Raw genomic sequence first — 21,220 nt, 5'->3', positions numbered from 1 at the left:
GGGCCCTCCTCTGTGCTGAAAACATTCTGCACCTGTACAGCAAGTGATTGCAGGCCCCACTCCAAATGGCACATGCATAAGTGATTATTGATATAAACACACAATTGTAAATTGGATTGAGCATCAAAACCCAGACCCCACTTATTCTTGGCAGCTCTTTGTAGACTGTTGAAGATAATGTTTGTTCTATCTGTAACATGCTTAATATGCGCATGCCAGGTAAGTCGTTCGTCCAAAATTATGTCCAGAATTTGAGCTCTTTAACAATTTTAACAGACCTCCCTTCCATCTTGATACACAGAGTCCTTCTATATATGTCTATGTTGCATGGCCTCGAGAAAACAATATTTCTTGTTTTTCAGGTATTAAAAACAAGTTTGTTGCACTTGCCCCAGTCACACACCACTAAAAGAATATTGGAAGCTGCAGTCTCGATGGTCTGCCTGGAGTTCACAGGGAAGATGAGCGCATCATCTGCATAAGCGAAGATGCGGTTATTGAAACCAAAGTCCGTTCTTAAGAAGTTATCAAAAAGAATGTTCCAAAAAAAGGGGCCCATGACAGACTCGTGGACAGCCCCTCTGAAATTGGGGGGTAAATGTATTGTGGCCCGATGACATGGTGGTTTCTCTATCAGAGAGGAAGTTCTCTGCAAGTTGAAAGAGGTTTGCAGGGCAGCCACTTTGTACCAGCCTATGGAGGATCTGTAGCCACTAAGCAGTATTGAATGCATTTTGAAGATCAAGACTAATCCCAAAGACATAGTTATTGTGCTCAAGCAGCTGCAGTATATTATTAGTGAGATCAATTAGGGCATCTGTCGTGCTCCTCTGCCGACAAAAGCCGTATTGAGCAGGATGAAAAAATATGGTACCTTCCAGATGCCAGGAAAGTCTGTCATAAAGAAGCCTGTCAAGCACCTTTCTCAAGGAAGAGAGTAGCGAGATGTTTCTCATGTTGCTTAAGGTAGATGATTCATTCTGTTTTTTGGGAATCACCACCAGCTAAGCCCTCTTCCAAGACTTGGGAAAGGTACCAAAACTGAAGCACAGGTTGTATGTATTCAGCAGCATGTCAGGATAAATTTTCCAAAATCTCCTTGACGATTTTTGATGATATGTGATCTGGTCTGGGAGCTTTCTTTCCATTAAGCTTATTAATAATGTCATTAACCTCAAAAAAGGTGAATGGAGAGTCATTGTTAGTGAGCATTCTCACTGGAACAAATGCTCTGATGTTGCTTTACTGCAAGGAATCCTCCTCTGGATTGTCTGGAGGACAGAAGTGATTTAACAAATGATCCATAATGGTCTCCAGAGCATTTCCTCTTCCAAGGTTGTTGGCACTACTCAAAACACAGCGTGTTTTAACTTTATTTGAGCACAATTTGTGAATAAAACCCCATCAATCCTTACCAGCATTAGAACAAAAGTCTTTCCACGATTCATACTTTGATTTCCTTATAGCATCCTTATAAAGACGCTGATACCTGAAACACTCCTCCCTAAAAGCGTCTCGTTGATGATCCTGACAACGTTGAAAATGTTTATGGAGTCTGTCGTAGTACTTCTCATCATAGAGAGTTCGTTACTGGTTTGCTTTCTAGGAATAGCCAGGTTGCAAGTCTTATTGATACTAGCGATCACATTGTCAATAAAATTTATTGCTTGCTCCATAGTATGTGACTAACATCCTGTTAGTCACATACTATGGAGCAAGCAATGTATCATCAAATGTATCATCAAAAAGACTCCAGTCTGCAGATTTTGTGTTGAAAGGCCTGCCGTAATCAGGATGCAAATGCTCATGAGCAGCATTCAGCACAAAAGAGATACACCCGTGATCGGAGAGACTATCTTTATCACAAACCTCCTATGATCCAATGAAAGGGCATAGACCACTCGAGCAGATGGTCAGATCTACCCAGGCCATACTATTGGTTGAAAAAAAAATAGGATGAGAGAAGCAATCATTCAGAATAATGAGGTCATGCAAACTTGCAAAATTCTCAACAACCTCACTTCGATCATCTAAATGCTCCCCACCCCAGGTGGGTGAGTGTGAGTTGAAGTCACCGTCAATGAGAAACAAGGCATTATGAAAATACTCCATCGCCGAACTAAGCTCACTAAGCATCTCATAAATATTATGCCTAAAGGAATCATAGATGTTGAAAATAATCACACGAAAGCAAGGGAGGTTAAGCTCTAGACAGACGCATGTTGGAGAACTGACTGTGGGTAAGATTGGGGTCCATGGAAAGATTGAGGTTGATAATGATGTCAGCATCCCAAGGGAGATCCACATTGTGCTGCAGGATGATATGACTTGTCCAAAAGCAAGAGACCCTGTTATTATGACAATATGGCTCTTGAACAAGAGCCATATCATAATGCTGTAATTCCTGATAAAGCTGAAAGGTTGCAGCAACAGCATGCTGCAAACTGACCTGAATGAATCTAATTTTAACATTCCAAGGACTACTACCAGGTCTATCAGGGTTCTGACTAAGAGCCGTAATCAATCCTGGCCTTGAGTTGTGCTTTGACACGAAGATAAACAGGACATGCTCTGTCAAGAGTATTATGGGAGTTGCCTAAAATCTTTTCTCTAGCACAGTTACAGCACACAGGGCTTTCTGACTTCTTGTTACAGTGCTTAAAAAAATGGTTACCTCTACATTGACTACATGAATGCATTTCAGCGTCACAATTAATAGCTTAATGACCAAATCAAAGACATTTAAACCATTGACTAACTGGTATATAGTCAACAACATTGCATCTTGTCCATTTCAGACTAACCTTCTGACCTTCCATTAATTTCACCCTCAAAATGGGAGAAACCTCAAGCACCCAAGTAACAAACAACGGATTCTTCTGACTAATAGGGAAATGTACACGCGCTTGATAAAGAAAATCTTCTTTAGAAAGTACTCAGAAATTTAGGCATTTTGTTCGAACACGAAGTCAAGTAGTTCATCTCGACTAATAGATTTAGGAACAAAGATAACTGATAAAAGGACGGTGCTTTTTAGGAACAGTGGCACGTAGGATAGGAACCTCCTCAACTGCTTTCTGCAGTATGTCCACATCAGCCTTACTTGCCAGATCAATGGTGAGCCCACCCTTCCGAATTCTACACATCCTTTGGATGCCAATCTTCAGTGCCCGAGGATTGATATTGCTGGTCAGAATATGCCTGGTGTTTTCAGTCTTCAGTTCCTGAATCGCCGTAGATGAGAACAGTGAAATAAGGGGTAACGGTAGTCAACCCTGCCTGATTTGACTTAGCAGGTGTACGAACAACCTCACTGAAACTGGGGCTAGAGTCAGGTCTCATGTGCACTTTTCCCTGACAGCCAGTGGAGGAAACACACTGAAGGCCTTTAATGGCCTCTTTGACCTCAGAGAGAATTTTTTTTAGCTTTCTCAGAATGAATAGCTAGCATCTCATTAATATCTTGTTTTGTTGCAATGTCGTCAATGTTATTAACAACAGAGAGACGATTGTTAACAGAGAAGGTAGACTCAGCTAGGTTGATGACACATTGGACCTGATTCACAATATACTTGGAGTGCTCACTAGTACATAACGAAACTTGCTGTTAACCACTAGGTAGCCCTTGACCTCATCCAAAATCTTGTATGCAGCATTGCAAAATTCGGAAAGACCGAGCACAGCCATTGCCAAAAGTGCGGAAGCTCAGTCAGAATGCACCAGTGGGAACCCAAAAGTGGAATAAAGAGACCCAAAATCTTACTAACTAGATTAATTATGTTATGAAAGGAAAAGGAATATCCAACCAAAACCAAGAAAACACAAAAAACCATTAATAGTAGAACAAAATAAATAAATAACTTAAATTCTACCCATAGTTATAATAGCAAAGTTAAAATAACCGAGCAGAAACTAGAGTAAAATATTAATTTAACTAAAACCTGAAAATAATAACCTTAGGGAACCGTTAGAAATAAAGAACGACCGTTACAGCAACCGTTAAAACAGTTATAACGGCTAAAATTAAAACAATCTCCATGATAGCTAATGATAAAAAATTAAAACCCCAATAACTCAATTAATAATTAAAGTAAGACTGCCCAATTTACAGTACTAATAGATATCCCTGGCAACATGCAACCCCTTGGTGCCATCCCCGAGAAGTTATTCTCCCTCCTGCTGGATCCAATCAAAAAGTAAAATTAAAAGCTAATTAACACCCTGTAATTAAGCTATGACATAAAAGAGGTATCAAATGAACTGTTATCCTGAGACAGACTACGTGTTGTTCACAACATTATCCACAACCTAAGAGTTCTGGTGCAATTAACGAAAGTTCACAGATTACAAAGAAGCACAACCTTCCGGTCAGCCAATAGGAGGAACAATTAACAGTTGTAGATTGTACAAGTGAAAGACAGAATAAAAAGCTCTGTCTCCCTAGAGTTTGCCATTAGTATACTCACTAAAACAGAGGTCGCAATTCGACACATTTCAGATGCACCCTCTAAAACCCTAGTCATGCAAGTGCAAATACATAAAATCAAATTAAAATAACAAATAATTGTAATTTTATTTATGTACTGTATGCATTTTTAATTTTCATTTTTAGCATGCTCCACTATAGTGGTGAAGTGCTTATGTTAGGACTTTTGTCTGTCTGTCAGCTTTCGATGCACATAAGTAACAAAAGTGAAGTCATTTGCTCAAGTGTTATGTTCTGTTCAATCCATTTATTGCAAATGTCCATGTGCATGTACAGTACAACTACTACTTGATTCCAAGAATTTATAAAATTTATTTTAAACAAAATATTTGATTCGCTTTTGTGGAGTGTGTTATCAGATTGGTTTGACCAAGCTTGTTTAGTCATTACATGCATGTATAATCTTTATTTTGTATAAACAAACAAAATAATTGTTTTGAAATATGTATATTTACTACAGCATTGTGATTTTTCTTCAAAAATTAAACCGTGCACCATTGGTTTTTAAAATTTTTATTGCACCTTTAGTAACAAAGGTTGCCAAGCCCTACACTAAAAGATTAAAATATTTCTTTTTATATTTCTTACATCTAATTCTGTACAAAACAAATTAATTTAACAATAACTATGTTTTTTTAAAAACAAACTTAAAATACATCTGAATTTAATACATTTTCAAAGTCCCCTCTGTAAATACCCTTACAGCACAACTGCAAGCTGAAAAAGTTATAGACAACTTGTTTATTATAATATAGTGTTTTATAATTTCAATTTTGTGGTAAATAATATTGGAAATGTCATGAATTAAAACATTTATGTTTGAAACTATCCATTATATATGTACACAATAACAAAAAATAAAGTCACAAGTACATTTAAAAGGTATATTTATTTTTTTAAAACATACATAATTTTACCAAATTAATGAAGCATATTATATCTTACTTTTCATACAAATCCATATTCATTAAATAACCACACAGTGGTCAATAAGGACGGTATATGAAAGCACAGTATGCATTAATCACAATTGCGTTGTTAAAAACATTAAATTAAACTATAAAAGAAACTTAGTAGAGATTTAAACTTTAAATCATTATTGAGCATTCACATTCACAATATGTGAACTGTTTTAAATTACTTCCACCTATGTTAGAAATTTTCAACAAAAGAAAATATATTAAATTTTTCCTCCACAAAAAAAAATATTTATGAATTATTCTCCAGTTTATAAGTTTTATCATTTAACAAAAACATAACTGCTTATACATATTATTCACAGCAAACTATATTAAATCCTTATTATATTGAGTTTTATATACAACATAAGTTTTACATAATTTTACAAAGTAAAAGTAATATTGATCAAGGCACTGATATTCAATTTCTGCCAGTGAGTGAATATTTTTCGTAATACATGAGAATATTTTCTGCTTTATTCTATTAAAAAATTTACATATAATGTACAATGATTTGTTCACTGTAATTTTAATTTTAAAAATTACTATTGTAACAATGTGAATTTCAGCATTGAGTATAAATCTTTTAAGGAAAATTAAATATATTGCAATTATGATTCATTTTTATTTTTGGCAAATAATATTTTGACAAGCAAAATCCTAGGAACATCTTATGGCAACAGTCCAATATGTGAAATTTAAAAGAAATTTTTATCAGGTATCACTTCCAAGTCATCTCTACATCGAGGAACAAATAGAGTACAGCATGTATGCTCCCATATATCTTGGGGATAATGATCACCTATTGTCCATAATCCTGTTTCTAGATTATAACATTCTACAATGCCACTTGCCCTATCAAAAGTGGTTGCACTATGAAAACCTCCAACAATATATAACCATTGACCTATCACAACAATTCCAGCATGGTAACGAGGTGTAGGAACCCTTGTTACAACACTCCAATTATCTTGAGTAATATTGTAACAATCAATGGTATCCACTAATACTCTTGTACCAGTTGATTCATCTTCATACCATCCACCACACACATAAAGTTTATCTTTATAACATACCATTGAATGATCAGCACGTGGAGTCATCATGGGACATTTTATTTCCCAAATATCCATTTCAGTGTCATATCTCATTAACGAATTTAAAACTAAATCTTGATCTAGTCCTCCCGATATATATAAAAATCTCTGCCATGTAATTCCAGCATGCTGTGCACGTGAACCAGGTAATGGTTCAACAGGACTCCAAATATCTGATTCTGGATCATATTTTTCACATGGAACACTATCATCAAGAACATCATCTGTTGATTCACCTGCACCTCCAACTGCAAACAGATAGTTGCCAACTACAGTAAGAGAAAATCTGCAACGTTCTTTTTGCATTGGTGCCATGGTAGACCAAGAATTGGTAAGAGGATTATAACGAAAGCCAAAAGGATGAACATTTTCTTGCAAACTTTGATTAAAACACCCACCCACAATAAATAATTCATTATTTAAAACAGCTGTGCCAAAATTGCATTGCTCAACATGAGGAATAGAAGTAAGATATCTCCATTTTCCAATGCTAGGTAAATAATATGTAATTTCATTTGTTACACCAGCTATGCCAAAACCTCCAACTTTTAATAATGCAAGTTCCATTCCTCGTGAGTTAATGAGAGATGCACCACAATTTTCTGTCCAATGACAAGTTTTTGGAATTTGCCAGCATCTTCCACAAATACTAGAACCAGAAATAAGGCACTTAAGGATTGATGTTTCTGAAAATTTGGCAAGTTGTGCAGAAGAAATTTCTGTGAAATGAATATTGCAAAGTAATTGGTGGGCATATTTAATTCTTTCTTGTGGTCTAAATTCTATCCATTTTAAAACAGTCTCTAAAACTTCACTTTCTGGACAATCAACCGGAAAATCACATTTAAGTACATGTTCCAATTGAATTACTGAAAGACGTTGGAACTCAGCAGTCCTTGAAAATTGCTGTAAATTAGTACAAATAAACCTATAAACTTCTTTTCTCAGTTGTTGTAATGAATACATTTCAGCAATAGTTGCTACATCTACACAGTTATCCAAATCCAGTTGTTCTTGAAGATAGGAAGAACAAGCCTCAACAACTGCTAATAACTGAACATGATTAGCTGCAGATAATACATCTTGTATATTAGCAAGACTTAGGGCCAATCGTGAGGTATATGCATATTCTAAAAGATAGCGCATCCCTTCTGCAGTTACTCCATTTAGACAAATTTCGCTTTGGCGACTTTCTTTCATGGCATCAGTAAACATGGCACGAAAATAATCACTACATGAAGCTAAAACCACTCTATGAGCATGAAATGATTGTCCTCCAGCTATCAGAGTGACATCTAATAATAAACCTTTACTTCTTAAAGCATTTAATCCACTTAATAATGTCCCCATGTGAGAAGGAGATTCAAAATGAACTGTATTGTAAGCAGATGTGCTTGAAACAACACTTCTGATCTCTCTCATCTTTTTATATCTAAGTATAATCATAAGCAGCTGTGGTAAAAAAATATAACAATGATTAAATTTGAAAATATTTAAAATAATATAATAATATTTAAATATTTTCTAAATTAAATAAATCTAATATTTCATAATTCTACTTTTAAAAATTAAGCAGGCATAGGAAAGATTTTAGCCAAGAAAATATATAAATTAAAAACAAGAATATTTCCTGAAAATTACATAATATACAAGAATGAGCCATCATATAAATTCACTAACATTAAGCATGTACTATACAATGAAGATTCAATAATTTCTATATTTAACAATGTTTTTAAAATGTAGTTTGTGTAATATGTTGTTCAAATTCTTCAAATTTAAATGATGTTCCTTAAAACAATCTTGTTATTTAACTGCAGCAACTGAAGAAGTCTAAATGCTTGAGAAAAGTGCTGTTACTCAATTTACAGTCATTTTATTAAATGTTTTAGTGTTTATAATTGTGGTTACTTGATTTTGTTTTTAAAAAATGTGATGATTTGTGTTATGAATGCACATTTTCAGCTAAAAATGTGTTAATGCAATGCTATTATCACTTTCTTTTCATTTCTTTCTGTGCAATCATTTCACAATCCATTTATAACTACAGAAAAGTGTTTCTTGCTGCAATTTTTGTTGTCCAAGCATTTATGGAACTAATATATATCAGAACTAGGATTTCTCATTTCCAGGTCTTTTGCTTGTCCCGGGATTCCGGGATAAAAGTGAACTGTTTCCCGGGATCCCGGGACAAAATTAATTATTTTTAAGATATACAAAATATCACGAAATCAAATGATATAATTATTTTTCGTTTTTTAAAGTAATTTAATATGTTCTGCAACCTCCAAAATCATATTAATAATGCTGTGTAAGATATATATATATTAAAAATTACCATCAAATTACATAAAAATTTTCACAAATAGAACAAATTTATTAAAATTTTCTGGAAACTGCATACAACAACAAAAAATGACTTTGAATTGAGTTGAAAATTTAAAGAAGAATGAATTTAGATCAAACTTCTAACTTGGAAGGTAATTTTTGATTTTTTTAAATAAAATATAATACAAAGTATTGTAAATTTTTATAAGATTTTAAGAAGCAAAGATGGTCAATACTCCGATCACTCAATCTAATTCTTATTTTAGTAATGAAAAGTCTTGCTACCGAGAATGCCTTTTCCGATTTCAATTGATGTGATTGGAATAGTGTTTTAATGCATTTAAGAGAAGACAAATATTATGTGTTTTTCACCTGTATCCTGAAAGATTTCTAGTTTGTTTTTGAGATTGTAGTACTTCTTTTGTTCCCTAGTATTCTTGATTTGTCTACCTCGACTACTTTAGTAGAAACATCATAGCCCAATAATTCGACAGTTTGTTTGTCTTTAATAATCAGATTATGAAGAAAAACTTCATACTTGCTGACTTCGTACTCGTTTGTATCCTTGCCCAATTTGCACAACTTGGCGTTACGCAGTCATTGAAGCTACTGGGCATGGTTAAAAATTAAAACAGCATAAGCACAATTATGCCAGATATTACTGGTAAAGAATTTTGAGAGTCCAGCCACAAATAAGCTATGTATTGATTATTGATTATTTGTGACGTGCCATAATGAGCAAAAATAAAAAAAAAACTAATAAGTAGGTTTAAAATTAATAAATACAAATGTATTCTGACAGTTTATGAGTTAATTATACTTTCTATTTGCAAAATTTCCTCAACCTTAACGTAAAATAAGGAAAAAGTGAATTTTTAAGAAATTTCCGGGATTTCCCGGGTTAAAAAAACAACTGGGATCCCGTTTGAGAAACCCTAATCAGAACTAAACCTATATAAAAGTATAAAAAAAATCTATCAACAAATTACAACAATATTGGATGTACAGTAGAGACTCGTAAATCGGAACCCCGGTAATCGGAATCGCCAGTAATCGGCACGATTTTCAGTCGGACTGTGTCGTGCTGAATCGAACGTTTTTGATACTAAATTTACTTCTAAAGTATAATTTTCATGTTTTTATATTCTTCAATATATTTATTTTGTTTGTTCAAAATGCAGAAATAATTTTTAATGATACGATATTTTCGATTATTATTATAAAAATTTTCGTCAGGCTTAAAATCGACGAAAATTCAACACGAAGCGACACACAACAGAGAAAAATTCAACGCAAAGCGACACGCAATGGAGAAAAATTTGAACATTGGACAGGTTAATATATTTTTTCATACATAAACCGTAATCGGAACAAATCCCTAATCTGAACAACCCCAGTCCCCAATTGATTCTGATTTTCGGTTCATTACTGTATCTATATTATAAATCTGGACAACAATGTTTTCATCATTAAAATGATAGAAACATTAAGTCATGAATCTATACAAACTTTATTTTCATCAATATTAAATCAAAGCTAAGAAAAAAAAATTTTAATTAATGAAATAATATTATTACATTTGTAGTTTAATTAAACAAAAGGAAGAAAAAATAATTACAGTCAAACCTGTTTTTATGCTATCTTTTTTTTGTGCGGTATAGTTGGCGACTAGTCTCGTGTGATTTGTCATGTCTCACGTTGACTTATTATAGCTAAATAAACTTATTATAGCATAAATGAACTTATTATAGTAATATTATTGCATGAATATGCAAAAAATGAAATAATTTATTTTTTAAGTCAACAAAACACCACCTGGACAAAAATATGTAAAACAGACGATAAACGAGACGATGCAGTCAAGTGCTGACATCTGTTGTCAATAAATTCTATTTCGTACGGTTTTGAGTTATTTTCTGTGTGAGACTTTTTTTATGCGGTCCCTATCCACCGCATAAAAACAGGTTTGACTGTATTTTCATCTGTAATAAAGCTATTTGTATATGATTTCTAGAATCTGAAGTGAAATTTATAATTTATTCCCTCATAGGGTTAGATGATAAGTTGAATATTAGACAGAGCCCAAAATCATTGTATAAGAACTCAAATCTAACATTACATATAAAAAAAATTAATAAATTTTAGTTCTTATAATTCTGCTTTTATTAGATGACAATTATTTTTCATATCGCAAAGGATATTGCAAAATAAAAAACACTTGTAATTCTATATATAATAAAATTACAAGTGTTTTTTATTAATTTATTAATAAGAATTTATAAAATTATTATTTCCAATTTTTGTTTTAAACAATTTTTGTATTTTTAAAGGCAATATGATATTTTTAATGTTAAAAATTATTTTTATTAAAACAATGATTATATTAATTTTGTTACAATAAATTTAGTTATTTCTTTTATCAGTTTTTTTCAAGTACTGGTTTTAATAATGAGAAAAATAAATTTTTGACTGCAATATTAATTTTTAACGAATTGATACATTTTCTGTAATACAGAATATATTACTGGTCTAAATAATGACAATATTACTTGATCTAGATAACTGAGCACATTGACAAAGTTAAAAAAATAATTGAATGTTTTCAGTTGTAACTAAAAATACTCTTTTCTAAACAAGAACTTCTATTTTGAAAAAATCTTTTCAAAATTATTATTAAAAATTTCAAAATTACATAATTTTGTTCTTTATTAATAATGTAGAAAACATTTACAAGAATCTTACATTTCTTACTTTATTTAAGAACAAAATTGGTATAACAATACCAATTTTATTCTTTATTAAGTTTAACTGTTATTTAAAAAGGTACATAAATCAATTTGGAGAATTCATTTATGTTAAATTTTTTCTTTTAAAAATCTTGAAATACATCCTACATCATAAGAATAAAAAACAAAAAAAAATGCCTAACATTATCAAGTCAATACAATTAAAAACATTTCTTTGAATTTCTTTATAAACAATATATGTAGTTATTATAATATATCATAGGTTAAATTATATTAAATCAGCAACAGATATTTAGCTTCTGTAATTTTTTTTAGTAACTATACAAAATTAACCTCTTAACAGTGAGGGACGAGTATAATCATCCAAGGCGATCGTGTGGCAGTGGTGAGGGACGACTATACTCGCTAAATTCTTTTGGGGGTATCGCCAAAAACTACCGTGAAAAGAAATTCACATAAAAGATGAATTATGTAACAATAAAAAAAGACTTTTCTTTACTAGACAGAACTGTTTACAAAATCTTTTTCTGAAACGGTAATGAGAAAAAACGCTTGAAAATATACTTTAAAAATTTCCCACATTTCTTCTCCACAACTAAGTGGGAGCCCTACACCTGACTGTTCCACTGTTGAAAGGTTAACTTAAATATTTTATCAGTGATCAGTAAAATCCATATAAGTGGAAGCAGACTACTTATAGGAAAAATGAAACACCTTATGGCAGCCTTTTAAAAGCACTACTATAATGCCTTAAGAATGTCATATCATGGCATTCTATATTTCAAATTTATTTTTTAGTTTTTATACATTTGTTTTTTGGATTTAACCTTTTATAATCATTATTATAATCATTATCAAAATCATTATTATAAATGATTTTGTTTAGAATCTGTCAATTAAATATTTATATATTTATTTTCTTATTTACAGTATTTCAAAATTTAGGAATTGTATGTATTCAAGCAAGAAAAAGTTCTAAAAGATGATAAAAATTCTTTTTAATTGTACTGTTGTTCCACAGAAAATTATCCATTTGCTATGATATTGTAATTACTTATTATCATTGTCATTACATTTTCACTAATGAAGTTTCATTTAACTCAAACATCTTTGTGTGCAACTTTTGATTATTACAAAATAAAAATGTATTGAATAAAATCAGTGAACTTTCAGTAATGATGAAACTTATGTGGCATTCTTTAAAAATCTGGTTTAATAAGTGATAATTATGTGAAAACAAAAAACTTTTAAAAATGTTTATTACAGAAATTTGTTTTAGATGGAATTATCACAATGTAAAGATTTTGCTATAAATTTAATTTATTGTTTATTTTACAAGCTTCAAATTTCCATAGAAAATTAGGTTTTAAATTGGCAAGCACTTTCATGTTATTAACAAACAAATGAATTAAAAGACACATAAGAAAGCTATATAAATCAAACAGTAAATAATATGTTGTTAAGTTTTTTTTATTTCATTTTTGATCAGTATAAACAAGATTATTATTAAAATCAATTAGTATTTTATCTCCATATACAAAAAACCTGAAGCAATTAACTCTAGATTAAAGGAATCAAAATTCAAATTTTGAGCTTATTATTTGTAAACAGACATATATAAAACTTACATGATAAAAAATAAACCCAATATGGTGACACTTTCATTATTAATTTTCACTGTATTTCAGCATATCAGCAATAAGTTTCCATTGTTCAACACCTGTAAAATAAATTATTTAAGTGACCAACAATAGTAATAAAGAAAAACATGGTATAGTAATCAAATTAAGTATCATGATAAATTCGATTCTAGCTGAATATCTAACTTGTTTTTTATTATATAATTTCTTAATACCATATTCTCTCACTAATCAGCCTCTCAATTATCTGGCATTCAGTATGATTATCATATCACACATCTTGTTTACTCAGGTTTAATTTCTGCAATAAATACAACAACCCAATAATTACTTTAAATATTAAACAAATAGCCAGATTCCTTATCAGATTATTAAGACTAAATATTTACTAAATATTTAGCTTAATAGTTCGACAAAGAAATCCAGCTGTTCATTTGATTTTTGATTTGTGTACAGCATTGCATTTGAGCAAACTGTATTCTTTACCTGCTTGCCTCCAAAAAGAATCAGTACCAAATAACAACAGGTCACATCATTCATTGCCTTTAGGCTTACACATACTCAGTAATGTAGCACACTCTGAACAAGAAATGGCCAGATTAATGAAAAACTACTATGTGTTAATATTCTTAATGTGTTTATGATTGAGCGCAATGGATCACTTTTGCTACTATAGATTGAACTGTTTTCAGATTATGTTTTCTTAAATCTACTAATTTATTGAATTTCATATCAATTTATTTATATATTCATTACTCATTTATTAAAAAGTAAAATTAAATTGCTAAATTTTATATACTGCCAACATTTAAATAAAGCCAACATTTCCTGTTCAGGATTAGAGGAAATGTTGGCTTTCCCACAGTAGTCACAATTTGCTTGCATTAAGCATGTCAAGCACTGAATGCTTCGGATGATCAGCTATTACTTCCATGGTAATGGAAAAAGGAATGCTTGTCGGAGGAAATGAAGTTTTTCTGTCAAAAAAGTTTTCAGCAAAACAAAATATGAGGGTGGATCCAAAAAAAGATTACAAGGGTAATAAAAAATTATTTATTAATAATAGACAGAAAATACAAAAGGGAATTAAGAGGCACACCTGTCAACCACTTTTCCACATAATCACCAAATCTATTTATGCATTTATCTGAATGCAGGACCAACTTGTATAACCTGGCTTGGTAGAAATCACATCCCTGCCCATTGAGCCCCTTGGCAGCTGTTTTCACATCACTGAAAAGAACCTCGTTCCAGATAAGTGTTTCTTCATTTTTGGAAAAAGAAAAGAATCACTGGATGCCAAATCTGGGCTGTATGGGGGTGGCTCTAGACTGACAACTTGAACTTTTGCAAGCAGTATGGGGCCTGGCATTGTCATGCAGGAGGATGACACCACCACTCAACATGCCAGGGTGTTTGTGTCAGATGCCCATAAGAAATTAATCACAGCTCGCACTTCCAAGCAAGACCACTTTTCTAAACGTCTTGCTATGTCAATCACTGATGTGTCAGCGAACTTACACTACCTACCCACACAACCACTGTAAGACAACTAGTACCATCTGTCTCCACTTTGGGGAAAAATATTCCCTCCACATTAATTACTTTTCAAATGCTGCTGCTTGTAACCTTTTTTATTGGATCTACCTACATAATATATTAGTACAATATAGAAATTGTCTTTCAACAAATATCACCACCATCTAAAATTTGTTTAAGCAATATTTACCAGAAATACTAAGCAAGACTATGTATTGCATAGTATTTTTGTAATAACAGCATTAAAGAGTATTGCAAAACAATTTTGCTTCAAAAGTTTTGGTTGTCTTCAAATTAGAAGTTACAAAATGCACATAACTGCAGTCAAATGTCAGTTTGCATGGGTCATTCCAAGGTGGCCCATGTCTGAATCGGGCAAGTCATTTTCAAATTTCAAAGACTGCACATTTGCCATGAGCTAGACATTCGTTCATACGAGTCGTATCGTGATGGCTTAAGATTTGAATTAGAAAAAGGCTACTTTTTAATTTAATGCAATAGACAGTGCTTTTATTTTGATAGCTAATTTTTTCCAAGTGAAATATAATGTGAATTAAAATAAGAAGAGACCACTAAGCAAATGACCCACTGGAGGATCAGGAATATCCTGGTAGCCAGTCCACCACTGGTTGCAAGTTTGTGCATAGGCTGACTATGTAGAGTTTCCCAGGTTTTCTTTACATATATAAGACTTAAATATTGGTTATTTCCTATAGAGTCATGATATTTATTTTCTTATTTACAGTATTTCAAAATTTAGGAATTGTATGTATTCAAGCAAAAGTTCTAAAAGATGATAAAAATTCTTTTTAATTGTACTGTTGTTCCACAGAAAATTATCCATTTGCTATGATATTGTAATTACTTATTATCATTGTCATTACATTTTCACTAATGAAGTTTCATTTAACTCAAACATCTTTGTGTGCAACTTTTGATTATTACAAAATAAAAATGTATTGAATAAAATCAGTGAACTTTCAGTAATGATGAAACTTATGTGGTATTCTTTAAAAATCTGGTTTAATAAGTGATAATTATGTGAAAACAAAAAACTTTTTAAAATGTTGCATCCCAATAGGCATCCATCTCCTTGGCAGATCACTCAAGTGTTGTGTTTGCTTTATTCTATCAATCTTGTCTGAATATGCTCCAAATCTTTGCCTATCTTTGAAATATAAAAGACATCTGCAGTCATTTTTACAAATGCTAACAATGGCTTTTAAATTAATTATATTAATTATACAATTATCTCATTACATGTGAATGCATTTGTCAGGTATATGATTCTATATATAAATTCATCAGAAAAGATAATATTTACTATTGGTTGATTTATTTTTAATAAATACCATTTTCACCATTGATCATTCATTAGTAAGTAGATTCCTATGTAAACCTTTTAATTTATTGTAGCTGTATCTGGATGCTTTGTTATCTCTTAATCATGTCAGTTAAAGCTGCACACTTGTCCCATCTTCAGCCATATTCCTCCTCCCTCTCATTAAAACAGATGAATCTATTTTTTCCTATTGTTGCACTTTGCATTTGACATTTCCAGCACTATGTCCAATCTACTTCAGATGAAACAGTTATCTACGGAGAATCTAAACAGCATTTTGGGCAGGACTGTACAAGACACCACTGTACTTTCAGACTCATTGTGGTAATGAGTCTGAAAGTACAGTGGTGTCTTGGTACAGTTCTCAAGGGTAAACATGAAAAATTTGTTAGTTTAATCTTTGTTAACAACAGTTACAATGTTATGAACTTCAAATTGAACAGTTCTGATTCAAACTTAAACTAGAAATTCCATTTTTTTTTTTTTTTTTTTTTGTATGAAACATCTTAGTTTAATAGAAAATGCAAAAGAACAAAACTACCAGTTTAAGTTTGAATGAAACATTCAATTCTAACATCAAAACTGCCTTTAAGAGGGTTAAATCAAACAAATTTTTTCATGTTTACCCCTGAAAATGGCCAGTAACAAATCCAAAAGTATTTGAGTATGAAAACAAAACTTCCTAAAAAAAGTTGAACTCAACTAAGCATAGGCCAGTAGTTATTTCATAATCTGAATTTTTCAGAATATTTCAATTTTTCACAAAATTCATATGCCTTCAGCAATCTCAAAAATTTTGAGTTAGCTCAAAGTATGTCCCAAAATCTATTAAATTGATTTATTTAAATTGCAGAATTTTTCAGATATCATTAAAATTCATTAAATTACTGATTGTATATTTGGATGGACAGTTTATATCAGGTTACATAGTTTTGGTAATTTTTTTTGTTTAATAATTTCAGACATTCAGTTAGTTACAATTATAACAATTTAATTATACAATTATTTTTAAAGTATATTTGTATACTAAATTTATATACCAAAATATGACATCTTTATAAATATTTGTTTCCAGAATGAACTGAAGAAGAGTCCTATGAGAAGACAGAATAAATACCGTATTTTACGGACTATAAGACGCTACAGACTATAAGACGCACCTTAATTTTTAAGTAATTTAAAAAAAAAAAAATACCTATAAGACACTACGGACTATAAGACGCACCTGAATTTTGGAGGCAATTTTTCGATGAAAAAGGTGCGTCTTATAGTCCGTAAAATACGGTATATCCTGGTATCTTAGTTTGGGAAACTGCATTTTAATGAAGAATATAAGTTTAAATGTCATTTACAGATAAATTTATTTTCTTATTTTCTGTTTAAATCTTTTTCTCTTTCTTTGAATAGACATATGGATTAAAATTTTAATGTGTCTTAAATATTTCCAATATTCAGTGATCTACAGCTGAGACAATTACAAATGAAAATGTAAACCAATTTTCAAGATAAGATACACCATCGAATTTCTAGCAACTGATGATCTGGCACTTTCTTTAGATACTCATGTAGACTGGTCCTTGGTGTACATTGGATCCATTGCTAGGTCCCTTGAGACCAGACTAAAGGAATACACACACGCTGTTAGTAAGAAACTCTCCAAAACAGATCTGGTGGAATACTGTTTGGATGGTGACGTAAGGGTGAGATTTTGCTCAATTTTAAATTTTTTATAACAAAATTACCAATTTTACCAAAGAACTGATGGGGTTTTATTTTTTCCATCATTTTTGACAAATTATAGCTTATAATAAATAAATTAACCAAACTGAAATTTTACTTTTACCAATACTATTTTAATTAAATTAACTGAAGAACAACAACTGAAAAGTAGAAACACTAACTGTGTAATAGTCATATATATTTGAACAAATCAATTCTTTTTATTTATTTTTGTTGGATGAATGATAAGAAGCTCGCACTTGTGAAGTAAACATAAAAAAAGATATTGAGGAAGAACTTTTATTATAATGACTGTAACAATGTACCACTTCATGAAAAAAAAGGAGTGGAAAAACTAAGTGCTGCAAACTGGCAGATAAATTAAACCAATAAATAAAACAAACATTAAAATTTTAGCATTATGACACAAAGCATAATAATAATAATACACATACACCAACAATTTTATAAAATTACATATTGTAATAAAATTTTAAATACAATAAAAACAAAAGAAATAAATGTAAAGGATTTAATCTTCAAATAAAGATGGTAAACAGTTTGTTTAAAATATAGGCCAATCCAAATTTAAAATTTTAAAAGTATTACAAATATTGTAATTTGAAAGTATCAGACAACTTAGTGACTTCTGCAATTTCATTTTAAGATATTCAATTTTCCTAAAGTTATGCAAATACTGAAATTAACAGGAATGTTTTCATCCATCGCATCGCTCGTCAATTATCATTATTAACACAGAAATTAAAATTAATATACAGAAGCATTTTAAATTACATTTACCATAAAAATTTCTAATCGATATTTTTCTAATTTTAAAGGTACGTTTTAACTAAGTTTCGAAACTTAAACGCTGTATTCTCGTACAGATTAACACGACCGTCGTCAAATATTTAAGTTTTAAAACCGGCAGATTTGACTTACGACAGATAAAAGATTTCAAGGACTACGGTATTTTTTCTAAATACAATTTGCTAATACATTAAACTTTGATTTCATCATCTCTCTATAAAATAAAGTTGCAGTATTTAAACTGTACTAACTTAGTTTCAATAAATAGAGTATATAATTTAGAAAAAATTCAATTAAATAACATTATAATCATCATTGTTTTTTTAGTAATGAGTTAGTAATTTCATTTTAACTTTGCCGTAACAGTTTAAGTCTATGTTAAGCTAACACACAAACACAAATAAAGCAGCAATTACTTCATTATACAAATAACTGTGTCATTGAAAATACATAATGCAAAATTAACTTTAATAGACAATCAGGTCTTGTTGATTATATCGAGATATTTTTCTGTGTTTAAGGTCACATAACATTTCTTTTTTAGCAAGAAAAATATTACGTTAACTTTCGATTTATTTCAAGAGAAAACGCGAGATGTCTGCCTAATTATTCATCATTATCAAACTATAAAATAAAAATCTGTGTTGAAAGTGAAATGAATAAAAATATCTGATATATTATCATTTTAATATATTTTAATACTTACCGTCTTTCTACTTCTTGGTAATAAATTAAGATATATTTAAAATTTCATAATCAACACACATTTTTTATCTTTTTTCAATGTTTTTCTCTCAAATTGCCTTCCAAGATGGATGACAAATGTCGTGAAATGGATAACAGATGGCGATCTGAACGGCATATAAAAGTTTTTTTTTTTTTTAATAATTTGTAAACATAAATATGATTTATTTTTACAAAAACAAAAACTCGTAAATATTTCTAATAAAAACAAATATATTTTAATCAAAATATTAAAACTCTTCAAAATTTACATTATTCAGAATTAAACTTCCTATTCGGAATGACGGTATTTAGACATTAAGATTGGTGGAAAAAAAGAGATTTATTTTCAAATTGTGAATAATTAAATTTTTTATTAACAGAACTATATTAAGTTTTTACATAACTAAATAAAAATGTATTCTTTTTTTTCTCAGTAGAATTCGTATTTAATTATTATTTAGGAAGGATTTCTTTTCTATCTTTTCACATATTATTTCGGGATAAAAATGAGTTTAACCAGAAAATAAATAAGTAATAAAAGAATCAATGTATACATTTAAGCTGTTATAAAAATCATATTAATTTTAAGACGTATTAAATTCAACATTTAAATTATTTAATTTTTTTCTGTATTGTTTGATAATTAAGATACAAGAAATGACCGAGACGGTTAAGACGTCAGCCTACCGCTCTGAGGATCCAGGACTAACGGCCGGATGGCCTAACGGTCAAGGTGGTCGCCTACCGCTCTGGGGACCCGGGATCGTATCCTGACGGGTCGAAAATCCCCAGGAATTTTTTGAAAGTAGTCTGATCGGATATATCGGCTGCGTCCCATTGTGGGCCCGGCCGAACCCATAAAGGGCTTGCTAAAAGAGGCCCTCTTCGTGCCCACAGGACCGAGTTAAAAAAAAAAAAAAAAAAAAAAAAAAGGATTGAATCCGGGCGGTCCGTGTTTTCTCTCTTGTTTGGCTCCGTGAGGACAGGGATAGGAGTAAAAATTTTCAAAATATTGGGTTACATGGCTTATAAATGTCCCCTAAAAATCTGATGATAAAATTTATTTTAATTATACTAAGCAAAAATAAAAATGATCGACAAGTAACTATAAAATCTGTTTTATTAAAAGGGTTTGGAAAAATTATTAAAATATTTTCGAATTCGGAAAACAAAATAGAATTGAAATCTTTTTAGAAAAAACAAAAATTGTTAAAACCAAAATAATTCCGCATCTTCCAGGACGGAGACTGATAAACCATACTGCCGTCCTAAATGATGACTAATATACGAAATTAAATGACGAATATACAAAATAAATATATAAAAAAAAAACGTTAAATCTTAATTTATATTGATTAGCTATAAATTATGTAATTTCAAATGTTAAAATCACTTTAGTCATTATGTAATGTTTAAAAAACTTTTTGCCTTTTAGATACAAACAGAATTTTTTCAAACCTACAACGGGCGATATAAAAGGCAAGACTTGTAATGGGAGAGCCGGATTCTCAGGGGCGAGACCCAACTTAATCGGGTCCATCCACTTATAAATAGTTTTGAACCGACCTCGCGTCTGGGTCCTTACAGTGAAAGGTTGTTACTATTTTCTTCCATTTGTTTTACGCCTCCACTTCACTGTCTATCAGTGGCCGAGTGGATAAAACTGAGCACTGAGCACTGGTAATTGGTTTTGGTTCGCGTCTCGTCAACGGGAGGTTACGTGCAGTTTGCTGGGTTTTCATCCCGTTTGTAACATCCAAATAAAGGCCAGTTTTCTACAGAAAGTCCTCCCGGAAGGCATCTTCTCGGCAGATCTTCCAAGCGTCA

The 21,220-nt window shown here is 31.1% G+C and overlaps 1 protein-coding gene across 1 annotated transcript; it reads right to left on the bottom strand.

Moving 5' to 3' along the window:
- Positions 1-5,356: 5,356 nt before the first annotated feature.
- LOC136970448 (kelch-like protein 26) lies at positions 5,357-19,512 on the bottom strand. Its single transcript, XM_067264881.1, has 3 exons — positions 19,374-19,512; positions 13,246-13,337; positions 5,357-7,994 (listed from the first exon to the last, which is right to left on the bottom strand). The coding sequence occupies exon 3, from the start codon at positions 7,986-7,988 to the stop codon at positions 6,144-6,146; it is 1,845 nt and encodes a 614-aa protein (XP_067120982.1). The 5' UTR covers positions 7,989-7,994; positions 13,246-13,337; positions 19,374-19,512; the 3' UTR covers positions 5,357-6,143.
- Between the last annotated feature and the right edge of the window lie 1,708 nt (positions 19,513-21,220).

This window comes from Centruroides vittatus, unplaced genomic scaffold (genome assembly GCF_030686945.1).
Source record: "Centruroides vittatus isolate TY-2023 unplaced genomic scaffold, ASM3068694v2 contig_199, whole genome shotgun sequence".
NCBI classification, from domain to species: Eukaryota; Metazoa; Arthropoda; class Arachnida; order Scorpiones; family Buthidae; genus Centruroides; species Centruroides vittatus.
This window is presented reverse-complemented; position numbering and strand designations above follow the sequence as displayed.